The sequence below is a fragment of the Chaetodon trifascialis genome, chromosome 21 (genome assembly GCF_039877785.1).
Source record: "Chaetodon trifascialis isolate fChaTrf1 chromosome 21, fChaTrf1.hap1, whole genome shotgun sequence".
In the NCBI taxonomy this organism is placed as follows: domain Eukaryota; kingdom Metazoa; phylum Chordata; class Actinopteri; order Chaetodontiformes; family Chaetodontidae; genus Chaetodon; species Chaetodon trifascialis.
This window is the reverse complement of record NC_092076.1, coordinates 12,688,484-12,712,469: the sequence shown is the minus strand read 5'-3', so window position 1 is coordinate 12,712,469 and position 23,986 is coordinate 12,688,484. Positions and strand designations below refer to the sequence as shown.

Here is a 23,986-nt window from a genome sequence, read left to right as displayed (position 1 = left end):
GAGTGGAAGTACAAAAGAGGTAGGAGAAGGAGAAAGATCAATCTAGCAGCTGAAATAAGAGAGAGAGAGAGAGTATGCCACGCTGGAGAGAGAGTGCATTAATGTATGTGTGTGAGGGAGAGAGAGCGAGAGAGAGAGAGAGAGAGAGAGAGAGAGAGAGAGAGAGAGAGAGAGAGAGAGAGAGAGACGGCTAAACCAGGGCATAGAGTAGGTGAAAGTGTGTGTGAGTGAATGAAAACGAGAGAGGCTGCACAGCACAGTGGCTCAGGCTGGCTCACACTGATGCACATTTAAAGACTAGAAGGCATGAAAATGTGATTTTGAAAGAGAAAAAGCAAATAACTTTTTCTTATTTTTTTCCTCATTTCTATTTTGTCAACTGGATCTTTCTCTCGTTTTCCAGCCCCCGGTCCCTTTTTACTCTCTTTGTGGTTTTTCAAGGAGGTCACTGCGGATAAAACGAGGAGCAACACCGTCTGAACTGCAGACTAAGAGGTATTTACTTTTTGTTAATCCTTTTATTTACTCCGAGTTTTGGTCAGAATTCAAATGAATGAGAACAACTGCTATGTCAAAGTCATGTGAAGTGTTCAGAATACAAGAAACAGCAGCAAGGCTGATGATAGAAACCTGGTGTGTGTGTGTGTGTGTGTGTGTGTGTGTGTGTGTGTGTGTGTGTGTGTGTGTGTGTGTGTGTGTGTGTGTGTGTGTGTGTGTGAAATACACATATAGAAGATGTGCAATAAGAAGTATCAGGCACACACAGAAAGAAGCAAAGGATCTTCAGCAGCGAGATGTGAGATGGTGAAAGTCACAAGAAGTGGGTGCTGCTGAGAGAGAGGAGAGTGCACGTCCTCTGAGGGCTGATTCCTATGTTTTATGGAGGTGGGGAGGAAGAGTAAAGTGGGACAGAGAAGTACAATTAAAAAGATCAGAGAGCCTTCAAAGAAAACTCTGTAGTCATCGCACATATCACTCCGAGCAGCTTTAACACTGATTAGTGAGAGCGAGCTGCTCCAGTCTGGCACATATGAGCTTTTTTAGCTGTGGTTCAAAGCAGCTGTAATGTTATTTCTTTTCTTGTTGTGAACCACGGAGGTTAACTTAAAGACACGTCACGGTGACGGTTCTAAGGATCGCTGCCGGACGTTTTCCTCCGGACAAAGTGGGCAGTGTTGGTGGAAAAGGTCATCTCTCTAAATGAGGATTTCACGTTGAATCCAGTGGCCATAATTGGATCCCTTGTGACTTGCTAAGACCCTGTTTCATGTAGATTATTCCATGTTCATTATGAGTCATAATTGTACTTTGCAGTGTTTTACAACCGCTCCCCCACAGTTACAAAGTAGGTTATGACCTGTTGTATGGCAGTGAGACATGCACAGACACTAATGGGGGAATAATTGATGTTGGTGACATAAGCCAGAAATCAGTCTGGGAAATTTGGAGAAAAAAAGTTGACACTTGTGCTTATGTAAAACCTACATTTATGTAACCCTATTGTAATACTATCCAGACACTTATGGCATTATATTACATTTCACCGAATCAAAGGAGAGCTCATCAACACCCACATCTCACACACTTCTGTACTGTGGCTGCGACTTGTCAAAATCATTACCTGCTCGCAGTATTCGTGATGTCAGCTGGTGGAAAGGTGAAAACCCTCTAAAGACCCAAGAAAACTGACACACACACACATACCTAAATGCCACAGTGTGTTCCAGCTCTGTGCACTTTCATCCTATAGATACAGCACAACATAATTGGCTTTGCACCGCCTCCTAAGACCTGCCCCATCTAATGCACAACAACAACCAACGCTGGCTTTAAAAGCATATTTCTCTCTCAGAGAAGTGCACCTAAGGGAATTCATTTGGGAAAAGGAAGCAAATAAACCAGGCAATTTAGAGCAGAGTGGGCACACTAAGATTAATGGCTTCCCAACAAACGCAGAACAATTGATCACAATGGAACAAAGAAAGCTGGGTGACGTTATCAATCGAGAGGGACTTGGAGTGATTATACATAATGTGTGACTAATGCCAAAAGAGAATGTGATTATGAAACAATTGAGTGGATGATGAAAGACATGAAATACACTGAATTGGCCAGAAAGCTTGATGTGTCAGTGGAAATGAGTGCCTCTCTGATTCAGGAAATTTCCACCACCACTGCCCTCTTACTTCCACTCCATCCCATCCTGCTGCTCCTTCCTGCCTGGTCCTGCTCTGTCCTGTCTCATCTCGCTGGGAGGAGCAGGAGTCGATAAACAGGCTGGTCAGAGTAGCAGATGTGACAATGCTATATGGTCCAGTAATTCTCCAGGGTCTGGTGTGGAGAGAGTGGAGGACAAAAGATGGACAAGCTGGGAGAATATTTCCAGTGACAGCCCTGCAGGGAAGGAACATGGCTAGGCTCTATTAGCTGCAAGCTACTACTGTATCTATGAGGCAGAAATGCAAAACCCACAACAAAATGTTCCTTAAATTAGTCCCACGGGAGTATTAAACTGGGCTACAGCTGTAAGGCGCTATAAAAAAGCTAAACACACATGTGCTTCACACACTCATTAGCTCTTAATTCAAGGACAAACGGTGCAAAAGTCGTGTGAGTGTGATGCTGCTACAGCAGTTCTATCCACAAAACAAAGAAATGCCACAGACCATCTTCTGTCTGACAAATAACCTTGAGGGGTAATTCCATGTGTAAATAAAAACCATCATCTAATATGATTTTTAATGAACTTCTAACTGTTATTTGCAGACCTGACAGAGTCCCATTGTTGTGCTCATTAAGATGGAACGCGAGAGAAGAGCTGTTTCCCCTGACTCTGCAGGCTTTTCATTATTACATGGGGGGAGATTTCCCCCAAGGGAAAGATCTGGAGGATTGCTGGAAGCCATGAAAACAGAAACTGCAACACATCCACCATTATGAAGAGCTCAAATAATTCCTGCTTTACGATTTCTGAACGCAAGTCCAGATTAATGAAAGAAAAATGCAGACACGCTGTTCTGGCACAGATGGCTCAGAAAGCACCAACCAGGTTTTAAATACACAGTTTAAAGGGACTCTGTAACACCAGAATGTGCTTGGCGACTTTTAAAGCGGGACACCAGTTAAAGTTTAAAGCATGTCAATGTACCTTCTGACATGAGGACATGAGTAATATGTCACATGATGACAGAGCTCGTCATATACCGATAGCTGAACTATAAAGTCTCACTCATTAAACTTGCTAGCTGTGTTTCAATTGACATATTTTTCTATAAATTTTGAAGCTGTTTCTGCTCCCAGAAAAGCTGTTTCCGCTGTCAGCGTCTTCCTGGATATTTCCATACAGCACTTGGCGGTTGGCGCACAATTGGTTTTGTTTCCAGTTTGCAACCTCATGCGTGATGTAGCTACCTGACGAAACTACGCTTTGGGTGGCCTATTATTTGCTCCAAATCAGTTGATGATAACACGCCGAATTTGCATTTTCTTTTGTTTCCTCTTTTTTTTTTGCGACATTTCAAAAGTTCGCTACAGATTTGTTTGACAGTTAGATGGAAACACAGCTGTTGTTTGCTGGTATAAACCAGCTTCTGGGCCGCTGAGCAGCCTGTTTCAAGCCAGCGGGATCACACGGCCTTTTAGCCAGCAATGTTTCGTTCAGTTTAGAGTCGTAACAAGACAGTGATGATCTGATTAGAGGCGGGGGCAGGTGCGAAGAATACACTTCCCACAAAATAACTTGGAGAGAAAGCACACATTTAATACCTTCATTGCTTTTTCTGTCTAACATCCAACCTCTGTCGCTATTATAGATGCTCCCCCCAAAACACTCTCTCGCCTTCCTAGGTTCTAAATGTTACTGGTTTAGGACAAAAGTTTATTAGAAAGTCCTTTATTTGGAGTGATAACAGTCATAAGTATCAAGTGCAAAGTTAAGAATGAAGGGTCTTCATGTCTGCAGAACCAATTACACCCCATTACATGGTAGATAGATGAACTCTAATGGGACCTGACAGGCGTCGACATGGTCCTCACTTTGTCAGCCATGTCTAACAGCGTTTATTAGTATCTTGTTGACTTTTGTCTCTCAGTGTTACCTTTAAGTCAATGGACGTGCAAGGTAAGTGAAAGTGTCACTAGAGGACAGTCTATTTGTGGCTGTTTATCTGCCATAAAATCCACCCTTAAGCCTTAAACCTGCACTCATCTCCGTGTGTCTGACTAGTTTGTCTGTGGCCTGCTTTCATTGTACTTGAGGCCTGAGGTCTCTGTAGTTGGGAGCTCTGGGACGAGTATAAAAAGTAAAAGATGGATGAGAAAAAGTTACTTGACACCAGGAATTCTATAGATGGTCTGGTCTGCTTTTTTAGAAATGTTTTGACGCCGCATCTGTGCTTCTTTCCCTCTGTTGTTGTGAAACAGAAGGCAACCTGCTGCACAGCTGCCTCTGAAATCTCCGTTTTCATGACATCTGAACGCACTTTCTGTCATATCATGTGTTATGAGTGAAAGGGGAGTGTGTATTGTGACATCTATTTCGATGTATTTCAGATGAAGTTATTAGATACTGGGTGCTGTCTGTGTCTTCTACACTCAAGCTTGGTTTCAGTGCACAGATGTACACATAAACCTGGGATCTGGTGTCATTAAAGTAACTGCTGATGGGAACACCTTTATTAGTAAACAGACAATAAAAGAACACTGTGTCTCGCATATTGGCCGTCATGGATTCGCTCATTCATCTGCAATTATAACCTCAAATAAAGCATTTGAAATATTAGGTTGCTCTAAGATATTAAGCAGGCTTAATTAACATTATATTACATTTGAAGGTGCAGATGAAATTGTGTTTGCAAAGTTTGAAACATTATTTTGACCGGAAGTTTTGCAGACGTGGTTGCAGGATGTTTGTTCAACTTAACTGGAAATACTTGACTGTTACAATTGAATAGAAGAGCCGTCATGCCGTATTTTCATTTTCCATATCATCTGCCTAGAGCTTTGAAATTTGGGGGACCTGAAAATGCTGTCATGGGCCAGAAGAAGTAAAAGTTGAGAAACCCTGATTTAGGGATTTCTGTTGTGCAGTCGGACAAAGAAGCTCAAACAACGTTTACGAGAAGGGGGGAAGTCTCAGAAATAGCGCAGGGGATGTTCACGCCTAAATCTGTGCTGCATTGAGGTCTCCCAGCCCATCCGGCCAAGTTTAGCCCAAGCGAGGCCCTCAGCGCATGCTCCACCTGACCCAATTATATCCAGTCTGAGGGGAAAGATAGCCCACTTTGATCTACACGAGACCGCCAGCCAAGCTAGGGCTGACTGGTCTTGCACCTAATGCTGCTTTCTGCTAGACATTTTTCCAGGACAGATGTGTTCAAGTGCTGCTTAAAGAGTAAAACTGTGGAATGTGTGTGCGCCATCGCGCAGCATGTGTGTGCGCGCGCATGCACACGTGCTCGGAACATCAGGCGAGCGGCGTGTAACCTGTGAAGCGAGCGGTGGCCCCTTTTTCCTAAAACAGATCGTCCTTGGTGAGGTAGCGATGGGGAGGATGGAGCTGGAACGCAGATCAAAGGGGCAGGATGTTTACTGTGAAATGGAGAGCTGGGAGTAATTATTTTAATCATCCAATTAATTACTGATTAGCAGGGTTATCGTTTTTTTTGTTTGATTAGCATCAGATATGCAAGATTGACTAAAAGGCGTCCCCCCCCCCCGCTGAGGGAAATATCAGGATCTTTGGGTGCATAGAGGATGAATCTAATGCTGGTGTTGTTATCTGCCTGTAAAATGAATTCAATTAAGCCCTTGTATTTCATCAGATTTTATCAAGCACAGATTTAATTACTGCTTGGAAATGCCAAGCCTTGTCATCATAACAGGAGAGCCTCCAAATCAATACATTTTCAATGCTTTTTTTCAAAATCCTAGGCATTGAAACTTAAAGGACATGTCCATGGTGTTGTCCTTTGAAGTTACCTTCATGTTATATACAGTAGGGTACCCACTTATCATACCCCAGCTTAGCCCTTCCCCCTTAAATTCCTACGTCAGAGCACCACCCCCAGACCTAATGGCTAATCATGCACCATTCATAAGTGCCCTCTCCCCCCAGTAAAGTGATTCATCCCATCCACCCCGTGTTGGAGTAGGCTTACAGTGTTCTTGACGGTTCCTCATCACTAGTGAGAGGCTGAAGGGTGGAGACCCAGTGAAAGAGAGGGATATAGAGGACAGAACTTGGCCGCTCCACTTTCACAGGACGTAAAAGTGGGACAATCTGTTCCTTGGATGATCTCCAATTCTACTTTCTGGGGACCGATACACTGAAAATATATCTATACACAAGCTCTGTCCTACATAGGGAGAGAGTGAGTGAGTGAGAGAGAGATTGACAAAAAGAGGAAATATGAGTTGAACTGACTGTCCGTTAGGTCTATATTACATTGTGCTTGGACTGCGCTTATGAATATTCATTTAAGACTGACCAAAATAAGAGGAGAAACCCCTGCAGCACAGGGCCACCCTGTCACAGCACACTCTGCACTTCTATAATGTATGGAGGGACAGTTAGGATATTTTAACAGAAGGTAAGTCATAATATAATTTATAATTTAAAATACGCTGAAATAGAAATGACATTAAAATCCCACAGATCCGACATTATTTTACGATGTGCAGAATTTGCATTGCAGTAAACTTGACTTGTTAGCCAACAATGTTTTGTTTACAAGGAACCCCAAGGACTAAAGCAAACAAATGAGCCCCAAAGTCATTACTGCAGCTTTGCTACGGTTTGCAGAAAGCAAGATGTACAGAGAAGACAAAGACTCCACCAGTGACCTCTCCCTGCAAACGCCTCCAGCCATCCATCTTTGCTTTCCAGGTGCTGAAGGAGGGTATCCATCTCTGTCCTCGTTAACGTGATTAATCAGTTCCTGATTCTTCATCTTACTTTCACTCCATTTCCTCGCTGCCTGTGGACCCACGTAGGCCCAGATCTATCGAAATCCTCTATCTGAGTCTGCATGGCTTCTAATCATGAGGAGTCAAGCTGCTGGATTGGCATCCCATGGGCAGACTGACTCACTGACTTATGAAATCTTCAGATGTCCCTACTCTTACATTGCATGACTGTTGACATTTTAATCCAAGTTTTGAGTTAGGAGCTTGGTGGTGGTTGACACATATTGTGAACGATCCATTATGTTCCATGCTCCAATGAAACAACCAGGATTGTTCCCTGGTTGAAAGAAAGGTGGTCAGCCCTGAAGCCTCCAGGGACTCCAGGCTTCAGCACGAGATCTCATAAGAACCCATCCATCCATCCATTTTCTATGCCGCTTATCCCTTTGGGGTTGCGGGGGGGCCGGAGCCTATCTCAGCTGTCAACGGGCGAGAGGCGGGGTACACCCTGGACCGGTCGCCAGCCAATCGCAGGGCACATACACACACCATTCACTGCCCCTGTTCCCTAGGGGCAATTTAGAGTCACCAATCAACCTAATGAGCATGTTTTCGGTCTGTGGGACCACGCATGCACGGGAAGAACATGCAAACTTCACACAGAAAGGCCCGACCTGGGAATCGAACCTGCAACCTTCTTGCTGTGAGGCAAGCGCACTACCTGCTGCGCCACCGTGCAGCCCGTCATAAGAACCTTCTCTTAATATTCCCTTGTCTGTGTTTCTGCTGCATGCTAACACTGCACCCAACCGTATCATGGGGTGCAGGGTGCCCTGACCATATTCTTCTGACGTCAGAATAGGACAATAATCGAATAAGACATTAAGTCAAACTGAAGAAAAAAGGCAAGTGAGTGGTTGAAAAACGAAGAGATTCAGTGTAAGACAGAGCAAAATGAGTTTTCTGCCTCTGAGATGATGCGGAGAGACAGCTCTGTCGAGAGACTGAAATTCATTCCCCTCTCCCACCACCGTTTTCCTGACAGAAAGACAAGTTGAGACGAGTTGGAGAGATGATGGCCGGCACAGGGACAGGGGAGCGAAACAGCTGGCGAAAGGAAACTAAGTCTGAGCTATTGTTGTGGCAGAGCGTAGGAGCTGAGTGACAGGACGGGGAAGGCAAAGACGAGACGAGTTGCGCCATCCATGGTGACGGAGGAGAGCGTTTCAGGAGGTGTTGCTGAAGTTGGCGTAGTCAGACTATGACATCAAATAGCATTTCCTTTCACACAGACCTCATTTCATCCTGTTTTTATATGTACGTTACTGTTTGCTTTAGCTTAGCTCTCCACTTGCTCTCATCCCTCCTCCAGCCACGGTTGCTCTCTCGACCCTCTTTTTTCCTCTCAATCTGATTACTCTGCTTTATGCAAACTGCAGCTCTCTTCATCTTTCTCTCTTGTGTATTCCCCTTTCGGATTTACATCCCAGTTATTAGGCTCCTGTCTACTCTCAGCCTGTCCCTCTAGTTCTTTATCTTGCCTAGTGCAGGCTCAATGTTGATCAATATTTGATGAGACTTTGTCCATATATCAACCTTCTCTATTCTCTCCTGGTGTACGTGAATGGTAGCGCTCATCTCCAAAACACGCCATTAACATTATGCTCTTTGTCAGCTTTTGATTCCAGAGGTTTTCGGCCTCAATGCATATGACATACATTTTGAGCATGTAAATCAGATTTACAACAATGGTCAGTGATGAGTCCTGTAGTGTGCTGTTCCCTATAAAATACTGGATAAATGTAATGTAAAATGAATTTCAAGCTATTGGCAATTGAACAATTGAGCTTTCTTATAGGTATAACTGTCTTATAGTTTATAGCTATAGTTCTTATTGAGCACTGAGACCTTTAAATTTAGCAGTAAAATAAAAAAAAGTAATGAAAAAAGTTTTCTATATGTTAGCCACCCACACAGTTTCTCCAAAACCCTTTATTTATTTATCGGCTCAATTTCCCCATCCTAAGTCGTTAGACACTATACGACCCAGCCAACTGAGTTAAGTGTCAGAAAATAGACGGATGGATGTTAGATACTTTTTCTCAAGTGGTTACCGTTATTTCTTAAACCATTCCTCACATTTCTCCTCTTTCTGTCTTCCCTGGTTCACTTGCTCTGACAGACACTGTGTTTGTGTTGAAGTGGCCCACCCTGTCACTCTCAGAGCATCTTGGGGAATCGTACGCAGTCAGTCCTCTTCCCTCTGTGGCATCGCTCTTTCGCCCAGAAATGCTCAACTAGCAGACTTCCTTTTGGTCAGTGAGACACGCACAGACCAGGCTTGGATTGTTTTGCATACATCCGGTCAATCGTTCAAACGCTGTTGACTGGTCATTTGTATTGTTCTACTGCATGAGTACAGAGCTGCAGGACTTGGCTAGGTTTTGTAGTTATACCGACCATTTTTAAGATCTAATTTCTAGGTCCAAAAATGACTGATCCATTTTGCTAAACCAAGAGACCAAAAGCCAGCCCAGTTGTTCCCAAGCTGGTGTTCACAAGATAAATCAGAGGGGTTGCAAGATCAGTACAGGAAAGCAGAAAAAACATATTTCAGCAAACCCAAAGTTAAGCTTATTTTTCAAACATCTCTCCAGTCTTTGCTTTTTTGTAAATTGTGAACAAATTGCTGCTAGTAGACTGATAGGACTGATAATGAGGGGTCAAACTTAGACATTGCTTCATTATAAAGGGTTGAAAGCCAAAAGGGTCGCCTTAACCCCTCACCAAAATCTGAATCTGATCTGATTCGGATACCTAACCTTAATTAATACTAGGACTAACTCTAATCTCAGCCAACCAGCCTCCGACACTCGGGTGCTTTTTCTCACAAGCCCCAAAGGAATGCAAACACACACTGAAGCGCATTAACACACACATTTTCAACTGTGTTTCAGCAGGAAAAAAAGCAGTCCTCTCATTACAGTGTTTTGAATACGCATAAACTTTATGACTTCATCAGATGTTTCTGTTGGATCTCCGGCTGTTGGCTAGCTCCTTCATCTCTACATTATTATCTATGTCAATTACAGGCCACTGTAAGCTGTGCCAGACACCTGTCGATGTCCTTGGTCACCGATAGAGGTTGATAAGTCAAAAGTCATAGATCACTTAGTGCCCCTTTAATCCCCATTAACACCATGTTTTCTACATAGTTTATTAATAACCAATTTTACTTTTTATCTGCATGTTGGTAATCTGTGATTGAATGAGTTAAGATCTGTGTCCCAATTTGAGTTGTGTCTCCATAGTCTCATGTGATATTTTATTGAGTTCCATCTGTCCATCTGAGTGTTCTGATACTCATCTATTTCAGACTCCCAACTCATATGATATTCAGAGCACCAAACTGCCAATGAGACAGTGGGATATTCCCTGCGTCATTCACCATCATTAAGGCGGCTGTTGGCAATGGTCCAGATCTGCATGATGGCAAAGCCCTTGTAGCCAGACTTCACCAGAGAAAAACCAGGACAGAACATATGGAGGCGCCAGTATGCCAAATCTGAAACACAGTGAAGCAATGAAACAGTCTTAAAGCAAAAATCCACCCTGAGACCCTAAGACTAGCTGCTGGTGACACAAAATGTATTTGTGGGTCCATTTGAGTGTTTAATCAGACTTTCTCCTCCTTGTGGCCCAAGGCAGAAGGCTTCAGCTATCTAACTCATCAACAGTCAGATAGACTCAGCGTCAACAATATTTTTGATGTCAGTTCTCAAGATCAAAGAACAAGATCCTCTTTGTAGACTTTACTCAGGCATTCACAAAGGAAGAAATCAATTGCACATAAAGCAGTTTTTTCCTCTCAAATAGTCCTCAGTTGACCAGAGCTCCATGTGAACACTTAACTAAGGGGCATGACTTTTCCTGCTGGAAAAAAAATCTGCACTTTTGCAGCACATTTCAGATTCAATTGAATTTGGCAAATCCCCAAAGCTATATCAACAACTGCACACTGAGCGAATGCCAGTATTCTCAAAAGACTTCTTAAAAGCAGGTTCATGGGGGTTATCTGTGTTTTCTAGATAAAACTCCAAAGCCAGGTATCATTTAATGGTGTCCACACTGGAAAGGCTTACGAGTGGTGGAAGAAAAAGACCATGGATATATGCAGCACACAGGACTCGCAAGTTCTTCAAACAATGAGAAAACCTGTTTGTACTATAACCAAGAGAGGTAAACTGAAAATACACAAAAAGAAAATTATTTACAGACACTGTGTGTGATCGAATCGTTCTCAGCAAACACAGGTGAGGGTGTTTTTGAGAGAAGTAAAAGAAAAAATCAATGTAGCATGTATGAAATATTGACAGGTTTAGTTGGCTATAAGCTTTCTACACAGCGAGAATCAAAGCACAGGCCCCACGTTTTGTGTTGCAAATCCACCACCTCGCTTGTGTAAATAAACCAGATAAACTGAGCTTTGCACAGCAATTTCAGTCATGTTTCTGGAGGTTGTCGGTATCACATCATGTCAATCATGAGGTCAATCAAGAGGTCAACCGTGACACCTCATTCAAAAATTATACCTGGGTCACAATAAACATCTGATGACTGCAGTATCTAACAGTGTGCAAGTATCTGAGGGTGGACTTTTCCTTTAAAGAGCTCACATTTAGCTGTTAGCCCTGGGTTGCCTCAGACATAGGTCGGCTCCATCACCACAAAAGTAGCGATGATCTTGACCTCGTGTGAAACTAAATTGCATATCCAACTCACTCTCTTCTGCAGAACCTGTGATGCAAATTCACAGAGTTTATATATAGCGTGTCTTTCATCAGCCTGCTATTCCCAGATGCATTCCCAGTGGCTAAATGGAAAATGTGAACCAGCTCTGTGCTCATTCACACATGTGGACTTATTAGCATTGCCGGTGGCTAGTTTTTCTATTATTGCACGTGTCTTTTTGCATACCTGAATTACACACATTCTAATTCTTTATGTTATATTCACTCTATCAATGAAAAGATAAGGATTAAATGACCAAAGTTTACTCCCTTCTCTGCCTGTTTCCCACAGCATGTTTCTAAGGATGAAGCCAGTCTCATGGGATAGCCATGTTTTATCTCCATGACAGCTATGTCACTCAGCCCTCTCTGCAGTGACCCCTGCACCGCAAAGGATGCTGGGAAATAACGAGCACTTTTATCCCGGTCAGGATGACAAAGATGGGGAGGATGAGGAGGAGGAAGAGGAGCAGGGAGGAGAAAACAAAGAAGGGGAAGATGGACGTGACACGGAGAATGGAGGGTTAGAGAGTCTGGAGGAGAAGGAAATGACGGGAGGACGACAATCCTGGGAAGGGAAAGTTGGCGAGGTGGTGAAACCAGCAGCCATTGTGGTCGGTAGGCAGAGAGCAGACCGACCGCTGAGGCCGGGTAACCTGGCCAACCGGGGTGTCACATACATGACCAACCAAGCCCCGCTGCATCATCAGCTGCCCAATAAGCAACAGCATCATCTCATCGCAGTCAATCAGCAGCCTCATCACCCAGGCCTGAATGCGCTGCAGCAGAAGAGACGAGCTCTCATGGAGCGCAGCATGACCACAGTGGCTCCACTGGAGGACACTTTCCTGACCATGATGGTGTTCCGCATTGGAATTCCTGATATCAAACAAACAGTAGGTGCATGTTCTCATCAAAAACACGATGGCCAAACACCATGCATACCAACAAGTCATGAAACAAAGACACCTGCACATGAAACAATCCCAGGTTCTTCTTGACCCCTAGTTTGAAACTGATTTGAATATGCAGAAGAAGAAATCCTAACATTTCAGTGAAGTTAAGGCAGACAAATTGATATGTAGTTCCTCATATCTCAAATTTAAAAGAATGAACTGTCAAAATCAAATACTTAAAAGTCTACTCATCCATGTAAAAAGCTTTCCCTTGCAAACAGGGCACTGACTTGAGGTCTTTCCAAATGAGGAAGTAGTTCAAGCCAAGTCTCTCTGGTATTACTGCCTCGAAGAGAGATAGCTTTAATCGGACAAACAGAATTTAAAAAAAAAAAATGCTTTGGGCAACTTTATAATGTTAAGGCAGTAATGCATTTGGCTTATGTAACCTTTACTGATTCTGATCTTTGTGCAAGACAAAACTTAACTTGTTAAGATCATTTTTTGTCATGGCAGGCTTCATCGTTTGTACTCTGTGCTGCAAGAATTGTGTTACCCCAGTTTATATGAGATTTGTTAAGAGCACATCCACAACAGGGCTCTGGTCCCCACTTTTCCCCAAGCGAGGCCCCTCAGCAAGCACATCAGTCCAGCACTTGGTTGTGTTCATCCCCTGTTTTCCCACCCTGACTTTCTCTTTTGAACTTTTTTGCATCCCTAAACTACAACCGTGAATTTGCTGCAATGTTGACTCTACATCTGTTTCAATTTAGTTGCAGGAAAGAACCCATGGGTACTTGATGCATGCATTTTTTTACATTAGCAGAATAGTGTGCACAACTGGACACGCGCATTTCTTATTTCATAGCATTTTTCATTCCAGTCATCCCACAAGCTCGGGGATAAGTCCCAAAAGGAAGAAGCCAAAAAAAGCAGAGCTTGACTTGTGTTGAGCAACTTGTGAGGGCAGACATATTCCGTCAACAACACCATGTAAGCATCTGGCTTGGGTCAGGTATGGTCATAATTAGTTTCCAAAACTGAAGTTAGTATCAATTCACACTTGCAGCAGCTCTCAGCTGTGCGGGAGCGGCAGGTGAGAATTGGCCAGCCCACACACACCATATCCAGGTGAGAATGGGTGCCCCACTGTAACCCCTCCCCCCATCTTCCTTTCTCCATTTTTAACTCCCTGAACATGCCAATTGTTCTACATGTCAGCTAATCTGCCCTCAATATAACAGTAATTGCTAATTATCTAATAGGTTTTTAATGAGTTTGGGGAGAGCAGGGGAAGTGAGTGACGCTGGAAATGAAGGAATATGTGGAAGGCATCTGTGTTGCTCTTAGGTCTCAGCCACAGACATCATATTCAGCTCTGCGCACCACTGACAAACACTCGGCACCCCCCCAACCTCACAGCTGAAATGTTATTGAGCTGAATTAAAGAAAAATGAGGAGAGGGGGTGAATATTAGCAGCTAGTTAAAGACAGCCAGGGACGAAATGAATGCTGTGAGGAGAGAGAGAGAGAGAGAGAGAGAGAGATAGAGAGAGAGAGAGAGAGAGAGAGAGAGAGAGAGAGAGAGAGAGAGAGAGAGATGGGGAATGAATAAGCAAAGAAGAAGATATATGCATTTACATAAACCACAATACTGCACAGCAGAGGTCTAAATAACTCTCCTGAGGGGGGACAAGTAGTGCCAGAAAGAGCTTGGAAAATCCTTGACTGTGTAAAACAGAACGATGGGGAGAGAAGTGTCACTGTAATATACTGTATACATTACATTAGACTTCTCTCCCAGGGATTAGCCACTCGCTCTCTCTCTCTCTCTCACACACACACACACACAGTAGAAACTTACACTACTCTGCACAATTACACTACCATAAGAATGCACTCACACATCACAACTCACTTACAGTATATGTGCACACATACTCTCTCTCTCTCTCTCTGTCTCTCTCTCTCTCTCTCTCTCTCTCTCTCTCTCTCTCGCACACACACACACACACACACACACACACACACATCCTCATCATGTGGTTTACCTCCCAGGGACCACCAAGACATTGCTACGGCAACGGGTGCCTGCCTTCACTAATGAACTGGTTGCCATGCCAATAGAGTTGGCTACACTATGTAATAGTGCAACCTAGTGGGGGGGAATGGAGGGGAGCTGTGGAGGGTGGGGGCTCCGGGGGGCAGAGGGGACATGGAAGTGTGCTGAGCTGTGCAATTTTACTTACTGTTCTCTGAAATGGAACAATAGCATGGATGCATACATCTCATTCAGACCTCTTAGTCCTGCTGTTAAAGCCCTTCTCCTGGTCAGCTCTGTCCTCCAGCTGCAGACTTTAATAAGAAAAGGACAAAAAAAAAAAAAAAAAAAAAAATATGGTCTTCCTGCAGAAATGCAAGAAAATGTGATATTATTAGGAAATGGGCAGTGCACAAATCACTGTGAAATCTAGTTAGGCATACCACATACATATAATACATCCGAGGTGTTCTTTCACCGAGGTCTGTGAGCCCCTGGTGTATCACACACAGACATGCGCTAAGAGGCAAAGGAGCTTTACTCTCCAAACTAGTTTGTTCATTCTCTTCTGGATTGTGGTGCACATCTGACATTATGCATGCAGAGATCAAAGAAGAAAATCCCAAAAGGGAAATATTTATCCCAGTATAGAATCTTTACTGCTTTCGTAGGGACAAAAAGAAAAAGTGGTGTGAAAATAGACGTGAGCTCGACCTGAATATACTGATACCACAGACAATAAGGACAGCAAAAGTCATCTTATTTCCACGAATGTGGAAGATGATTAATTATTTAAAAGTCATGCATTCGTATTCTGCACACATTCTCATGCATTCATCATTAACCAACTGATGTTGAAACCATCATGCTACATTATTAATCCATAATAATAAATGCAATTGGCCAGATATTTAACCAAAGTGATGCAATGTAGCTGAAACCGTGTGCATGCAAAGGCTTACACACAAATCAGTCATACAACACAGCATGCAGATGTACTACCATAATAATGCCAATACATTGTATTGATGTATACTTTTCTCAGAGACAGAGCTGAGAGAGAGGCAGATATGATCTTATTTCTGGAAAGAAAGAAAAAAATCTAAGAATATAATGAGGGATAGGGACCCTTTTTCTGCAGGATGAGCACTTTTACTTTTGATGCTTTAAGTAAATTTTTCTGATAATAGTTACATATGTTTTATTTAAGTAAGGTTCTGAGTGCAGGGCTTTTACCTGTGGTGTAATATTCCTACAGTGTGACCTGATGTTAATGTCTGCCTCCAGAGCAGGTGTAGGTGAGAGAAACATTAGCACATCTCCACCTCCGAGGCCTCTGACCTCCACGCCGCCCTGTGCTCTCTCTGTGTGTCTGTCAGAGGTGTCTCCAGTTTGATCCGGACTGCACAGTGTGGAACGCAAAGCAGCAGATCATCTGCTCCCTCAGCGAGTCGCTGTGGGACGCCTACAACTATGGCCTCTTCCAGCCGGCTGGAGACGGCCGGGACGCCAAGTTCCTGGAGGAGGAGCGGGCCATGCGAGACTACTCACAGTCCTTTGAGAAAGGGGTGCCTTACCTCGAGGTATGGAGACGGAAATGGTGGGAAAGTGTCTCAGTGTCCAAGAATCCCCATAGCACCAACACTGCATCGCTTATTGTCTCTCAATATTTATTTCCCAACATTAAAATCGAAAAGCAGTTTCAGAGACTTCTGACTTAATTAATGTGCTAAAAGTTGACACATTCAAATATAGAGTCTAAATGGTACTACAAATTAGCCTATAAAATATATAATAAGTGTTGCTGCAACCTCCCAAACTCCCCGAAAAGATACAGAGGACATGACCTCAGTCGTAGCTGCTGCCCTGAGTGAGAACTCTCTTTATTTCTGTACATTGATATTTATGTCATCTTGTTTATTTTTGTAGCTATTGAGTCATCTCTAGATAATGTCTTAAAGAGGAATACAGCCCAGTGCCATCAGAAAAAAAGTTAAACAGCCAATGTTACAGCTATTCTTTTTCTTTTGCATCGCCTGAAGGCTTTCTTTCCTTCTTCCAAAACTTAATTGCTCATAACTAAGAAAAGAAAACATAATGAATGTTCCACAACTCAAGATAAATCATCAAAGATTTTTATAATCAGGATTCCCACATTCAACACAGTTCGTGACATGTAAACAAATCTCAACAGAAGTAATATCCACCTCATGGATTTAATTGCATTCTGTATGTTATGTAACCTACAAATGAAATTACATTTCTCCGCTCTTTAAGACGTGGGCTGAGATGACATCAATGTGAAGTCCTCGCGCTGTGATACAATTATCTCACAGTGCCCTCTGGTGGTCCAGCTGCTGTACATGTTGATGAGCTGGGTGGGGCTGAAAGAGTATCCTGCACTCAGTGTTTGGCTTCAAACCAGAGTGTTTACATTCTTGACCAGGTTCCAGATGAGCACATGTCTGTGCGCTGATTAGGCCTTGTAACTAAATTCTACTCCATGTCTGAATTTATCTCACAGCTCCGTGTGTGCGCATATTTATAACGTGAGAAATGCCATTTTGAATCACTTTAGTGCTCGACTTGGACCAGGATTTGGTGATATAGAGTTATTTCTGGATACGTTTAGTCATTACTGTGTGCCACCACTGACTAAGAAGGACAGCGTGGTTATCTTATTGGGAGTCTTTGGTCAGATTTGTTCTTTTATCCCAGTCAAACACACCCTTGTTGCTTCATACACGCTGCTCTCTGGCTTTCTGAGGTGCAGTATGTGGTTCATCTCAGCTGTCAGCTGCTAGATAGGAGCTTACACTCCTCTCACCTCCTCATTCCTCCGCCTGTAAATGGTTTGCCTTCACAGTGCAGCACTGATGTGGAGATAGCACATCCAGTCAGGTGGTTTTCATTGAAGCGGCCTCCCATTCAGAGAGGAAGTGGAAGGCAAACCCACCTGAGCTCACTTTAATCATCATTTGAACGATGTTCTGTTTGCGACTCCGCAGAGTTTTGGAAGATTCATTGTCTGGACCATATTTTAGTCCAGTGTTTTTTATTTCACCAGCTGATTTTTATTCCTGGCAGAATCAAGAGGGCTCTGAAACAGTTAGAGCACCATGCAAGAACACTGCAAAATACTGCTGCCTGTACATGATTTACTAATTTAATATTTAAGTTTTTAGTTCTGGTCAGGAAAGAACCTCCATTAAACAATGGTATAAATGTCAGAATAGCCTGCAAAAGGATATATTATCGATGAGTACATTATGTTTTATGTAGGACTATACAGATGTACATGGCCTTATATGGACATGAAGGATTTGCTGTGGTTATAAGAAGTCTGCCCTACATACCAGATCTGGTCTAAAAGAGATTCAGTGACCATTAGAATAAATAATCACCATTAATTATTTTTACTCTGCACACAATTTGCATTTTTGTATAAATACACGTATTCTAGTCAGTCAGGACTGGACTTAGAACCAGACACTCCTGCATGCACCTCATTTTACTCCAGTTTAAGCACTGAATCCATCTATATTTTGGTGGCAGGTTTAACCAGTTCAGCTTTACATTTCCCCCCCAAAAAACACAATCAAGCTTAATATTTTAAAGGAATAAATCATGGAGCTGATCAAAAGAGTTTGAGTGGAAGAGTAAATTTCTTGAAACAGCGAGAGAGTTTAGCTGCAGTTAACAAGAGTAATGGTGCTTTTTGTGCTTTAAAGCTGCAATGCTGAAATTAAGTAAATGTAAGTATTTGCTCAAATAAGCGCACGCCAGCATTCTGTTCAACCAAAAGAAAATCCATTTTTAATTCAATTTTGAGTCCCACCTTTGCTTCTCGCTTTAAAGAAAAACATTGTTTATATTGTGTAACACCCTCTGAAGTACAGATTAACAGCACAAATGCTAATATTTATTTCTATTTTTTTTGGTATTTCCTCTATGTACACGACCGCTGATAAACAGAGCTGTGTTACAGTATGATGAATGACGGTTTTCACACACATATCTTTTTCTGGTCCTCAGTTTAGGTACAAAACCAGAGTTTATAAACAGACAAATCTGGATGAAAAAGCTCTCGCCAAACTCAGCACAAAGGTATTTCTCCTCATGTCTGTTGAACATTGCCGGTGCACAGTATACATTTCCACTCACTGATGTCCATTTATTTCCTCTCCTACACCTCGCAGGCCAGTCTGAAGAAGTTCCTTGATTATGTTCAGACTGGAACAATTGAGAAAATGGCAAAAGTCCTTGATAAAGGTCTTGATCCAAACTTCCATGACGCTGACGCTGGAGGTGAGTTTGCCAATGACCCTGTGAGTACTCTCACTGTGGAAATTACATTTCTGAAGAGGCATGTAGAGTCATTCTTTGCAGTGGTGTTGAGTGATGATAACATATTCTGAATGAGCATCCGAGGGTGCACTTTCACTTTGACCTTTCTGCCTGCCATCTTTCCTGACCTCTGCCCCCTTCTGTGGGTTAGAGACCCCGCTCTCTGTGGCTGTGCAGTCTGGCTTGCCGGTGGAGGGCATCAGGGTGCTGGTTCAGGGCGGTGCTCATTTGGATTTTAGAAACAGAGATGGCTTGACAGCGGTGCACAAAGCTGTTAGGGCTCACAATCACGCTGGGCTGCTGGTAAGGACTTTGAATTAAAGTTGCATGCATGCAGCTCGCAAAGTTATGCAAGTATAACCCTGATTCCAAAATGTAAATAAAAACAAAACAGAAAAAGAATCATTTGCAAACTAACTGTATTTACTCACAACGGTTTGACAGTGTTCCTGAGCCCATGTAGTAATACCCTGTATAGTCATGTGCTCCATCTTTGCCCCTTTCATACCCAATCATGATGCTATCACCTGTTTCCAATGAGCCTGTTTACCTGTGAAATGTTCCAAAAAGGTGTTTTTGGAGCGTTTCCGAAACAGTCTTTTGTTGCTCCTGTCCCGACTTGTTTTCAACACGCTCCTGGAATCAAATTCAGAATAACTTGTCATTACAAAAATCTATGAATTCTTTTGGAATCAGGGTTGTAGGACAAATTGTTCTAAGATTGTTATAGTGAACAAATCACCATTGCAAATGCTGCATCAAATGTGGGCGGTCATGATATTTAACGACGTCTAGAAGAATATCACAGTGCCTTAAATAATGTAGGCATAACAGTTAATTTCAATTTTTGACTGCTGTTCTTTTCCTTCAAACAATGTTCTGTCATTGTGGAACTGAGGCCTTTGTGGAGTTCTGGTAACTCATGTTGCTTTCAAAGACCACATATCAAAGCCACTTTTACGGGTCTATATATACAGACAGAATATGCACACCCACATACATTACAAAGCTAATGCCTTGCTTTCGTCTTGCCAGGTTCTCTTGTCCCTCGGAGCATCTCCAAACTACAGAGACCGCTGTGGCCTGACCCCTTTGTACCACAGTGTACTGACAGGGGGCGACACTTCCTGCTGTGAGACCTTGCTGTACTACAGGGCAAGGCTGGGGACAAGGGATGAGAATGGCTGGGACGAGTCCCATCAGGTACCAATGGACAGTTGAATATTTCACATTTGTGATGAACTCACTAAATGCAAATCTATCTATCCATGGTTTCCTTTCATATTTTCACGTTGAGCATCTCTGGTCTTTGTCTGTGAGTGTAAGCAATGCACCAACATTTCCCCGTCTTATCTCTGTGGTGGATGTCATGTACCGTCGCCCTCGGTCTCTCGCAGCATTTTCTCACACCCCTCTCGTCTGTGCCTTCCTCACTCGTCTCTCCATTCTCTCTCTTTCCTCCCCTCCTTCTCTCTCTCCATAGCTCAGGGATGAAGAGGAGTTTGGAATGGAAGAAATACATAAGGTACCCTTCATCCTCCCATCTCATCACCCCTGCCAGCCATTCAGAGGCAAAGGCACTGAGAATTGTGATATGCTAAATATGTAGATAAGCTGAAGTGACCACAGAGGGTCCTCAAACCTGCTCAAATCTGGGTCATCTCAAGCTGAGTCCAGTCCAGAAAGAGCATTGGATATCACCTCTTTCTCACTGCAGATACAGTATGGGTGCATTGCCTACATTGTGTCTCTGTGACATCCTGGTAAATTTAAGTTTGCGCTGCGAGCCGGTTGTCATGGTATTTTATTTTGGTTTTGCCGTGCTGTGTGTTTCCTTTCTTTACTTTGTACGTATCTTGTGATATTTTAGTCCCTGCAGAAAAATATGAGGAAACCTCACAGGCTGCTGAAAGCTCATTTCTGTTGTTTTCATGTTATTTGTTTCCCTTCTTTTGCACCACGGTGCGATGTAATTGGCTCTGGCCTGTTTTTTCTTCAAGAGTAATTATGGATCTAACCATGGATGTAAAATATATTATTTCCCTTTCTTTGTCTTTCTTTGCAACATCATTAATGCTCTACCCTTTTCTGTCTCACTCTATTGTACTAAAACAGCCTTCTTCACTTTGAATAGTCTTTTTCTATACGTTGGTATACTGACAATTTGTGCACATTTCTATCATATTCTTGACATTGAAAGGCGTGCCAGAACGGCTTTGCCCAGCACTTGGAGCATCTGCTGTTTTATGGGGCAGACACCTCTTCTCAAAATGCCTCAGGGAACACTGCACTTCACATTTCTGCTCTGTACAACAAGGCGAGTATGGAAACAATCCCTTATGTTAAACAATTATGGCTGTAATTATTATGCCAGTTTTTCTAAAGGTGTTGACAGAATGCTTTCCCTCTGAACGATCAGGAAAGCTGTGTCCGCGTTCTTCTGTACAGGGGAGCAAATAAGGAGGCAAAGAACAAACATGGTCAGACCCCTTTTCAGGTAAATTGTTTAGCTGTCAACACAGTTTGCATTTTTATCATGTTTACAAAGGGAAATTGCATTTGTAGAGTAGCTGTTACTAACACAAGCTGCAAGAGAACACAAATAAAACAAGAAATAGCAATAATTACAATAGCTGGGACAATGGCATTTCAAATTGCTCTTTGTGTTTGCAGCTAGCTATAATGTCTGGTCACTTTGAACTCGGGGAAATCATCAAAAACCACAAAGATTCTGACATAGGTAAGCTTTCATGCCAAACTGTCCCTTCTGAGGGGGATATCAAACTTTAAAATCAGTTCCCAGCATCTGCTTTCCTTTGTACTTTCCTGAATCCTTACAATCTCCCTTCTTTTCCCCTAACAATCTACCTAATTTCTCCCTCCATTCCATCCCTTCACATCAAAATCCACCGTCCTTCCTCACTTCCTCCTTACTCATCACCCCTGAACCTTCACCTTTGGACCTCACACTCCCATCTTCAGTGCCCTTTTTGGAATCGCCAAAGTATGTTCCCAAGCGAAAAGAGAGCGCCCACACTCTGCCTCTCCCCTCGCTTCATTCCCACCCCTTACTGCGCGCTAACAGCGATAACACCATGTCCCAGTCCGACCCTCTGGCTGCGCCCAACAAGGCTGCAACCAATCCCAACCCGGGACAGGTACTGAGGACCATTAGGTGGATGCTCATCTGCTGATCTTTATGATATTAGATATGCTTTGTTGATGACACGTTGCTTTCTCAGACTTATACTCATAGGAAGTGACAGGATCACCTTTGATGCTCTTGCCTCTATGGGACTTGGTGTGTTTTCTGCAGGCCCAGCGCAGGGCCTCCATAGGCATGAGAAGCTCCAGCAGCCCTAGAAGTCGTACTCGCTCCCCATCCAGAGGGAGAGGAGGACAAAGTGACACAGAGGAGAGGCACCGGCAGCCAAGAGGCAGACAGGGGTGAGAAGATTATTTAGGGAAGATATACTACTATAAGTATTCTGATCAGGTCCACACGTGTCTCCAGTTACCATCAGCTTTATGTAGGAAAAGTACTATTTGTGTCTCAGTTACATACTGTGTTCTATTTGTAACTGCAAGAATGTCACATATTTTAAGTGTGATACGGATATTGTTGTCCTGCAAAGCGGCAGAAATGGAGAAGGCCTAAAAAGTGTCAGGTGGAGGACGGTGGAGGACGGTGGAGGACGGTGGAGCAGTAGCTGTGGCAGCACTGGAAATAACCGATACTTAACAAGAGTGCACAGCCATGCTGGCAGCTCTGTGAGGCTGCACAGTGGTGCTTTGACCTAAATGCTAACATCAGCATGCTAACATGCATACAGTGCAATGACATTGTTAGCATAGTAATGTTTACCATGTTCACCATCTCAGTTTCATATGTTGGGATGTGAACATTTGAGAATTTATACTAACGTGAAATTACAGCTCAGGCTGATGGGAATTAAATTTGTTTTGCAAACAAAGGATTGGACAAATTAAAATTCAATTAATTTTGACATGATGATGGCAGCACATGCACTAGATGAAGTCAGCAGGAGTCATCATCTCAGAATTATTAATGTCTGTACAATAGTTGTTTCCATCACTCGAGTCATGCCTGCGGGTGTTGCTAAAAGTAAACTAAAAACTCCCTGTTGATACAAAATGCATGGTACATTTTGATTGTATCCTGAAGTTGCATCTTGATTGACATCCACCTCCTCGTGCTTTACATTATTTGCCATTAGTACATAGCTTGTTACTCCAATTTCCAGTACACAAAATGACACTGATTTCTATCCTACAATAATTTCTTGTCTGATAACTGCCAAAATAGTGTGTACTTCTTGGTGTTATTGTTGCACAGAATTGAGGCACACTGCCTGTGTTATTAGCGCTTTCTGTATTGTACATGACACACAGTATGCACTTAAATACAAGATTTTAGCTTGCGTTCTTACTGTTGGTATGACTGATCTGTATGACTCAACTACTGACTGTCTCTGATGTAGCCCTGCAAGCTGTGTGTCGTCTCACTTTGTCTCACTTGTTTTTCCAGAGAGTGCCACACAGTCTTATCTCTCTCTTTCTCCCTCTCTAGTGCAACCTCAGCGGGCAGTGGGGGAGGTCAGATGAAGCGTATGTACAGTGCAGTGCCAGGGCGGGTTTATGTGGCCACTCGTGCCCACTCTGCTAGTGGAGACAGAGAGCTCTCACTTAGCAAAGGCGACAAAGTCAAAGGTGAGATAGAGGCTAAGTTTACAAATCGCCAAATATGAAAATGAATAGAAAAATCCGCCCTGGAAATCAGGTGTTGGAATCATGTTGAGTGCAGCTGCAGTCCAGTTTGGAAAAGAATGTAAGCTACTGTATCTAAAACATCAACAGCAAGGAAGAGATGTTTATGGGAAGAGAGGACTGTAAACAAGAGAAATGAGAAGCACCAGCAGATGCATCCAGTTGTTGCAAAGCAATACATGTTCCTCTCCGTCCTCAGTGGATTGTACAATGTTATT

At 43.0% G+C, this 23,986-nt stretch overlaps 1 protein-coding gene across 1 annotated transcript in view; it reads left to right on the top strand.

Moving 5' to 3' along the window:
- Positions 1 to 246: 246 nt before the first annotated feature.
- LOC139349596 (SH3 and multiple ankyrin repeat domains protein 1-like) overlaps positions 247 to 23,986 on the top strand; it is a 40,889-nt gene continuing 17,149 nt past the window's right edge. The window contains exons 1-14 of the mRNA XM_070990524.1: positions 247 to 495; positions 11,989 to 12,592; positions 16,013 to 16,216; positions 18,669 to 18,740; positions 18,833 to 18,941; positions 19,132 to 19,283; positions 20,016 to 20,183; positions 20,464 to 20,505; positions 21,181 to 21,297; positions 21,400 to 21,477; positions 21,654 to 21,720; positions 21,963 to 22,138; positions 22,297 to 22,427; positions 23,572 to 23,711. Of these exons, the coding sequence (XP_070846625.1) occupies positions 12,092 to 12,592; positions 16,013 to 16,216; positions 18,669 to 18,740; positions 18,833 to 18,941; positions 19,132 to 19,283; positions 20,016 to 20,183; positions 20,464 to 20,505; positions 21,181 to 21,297; positions 21,400 to 21,477; positions 21,654 to 21,720; positions 21,963 to 22,138; positions 22,297 to 22,427; positions 23,572 to 23,711 (1,957 nt within the window). The 5' untranslated portion in view covers positions 247 to 495; positions 11,989 to 12,091. The remainder of the gene's footprint in view (positions 496 to 11,988; positions 12,593 to 16,012; positions 16,217 to 18,668; positions 18,741 to 18,832; positions 18,942 to 19,131; positions 19,284 to 20,015; positions 20,184 to 20,463; positions 20,506 to 21,180; positions 21,298 to 21,399; positions 21,478 to 21,653; positions 21,721 to 21,962; positions 22,139 to 22,296; positions 22,428 to 23,571; positions 23,712 to 23,986) is intronic.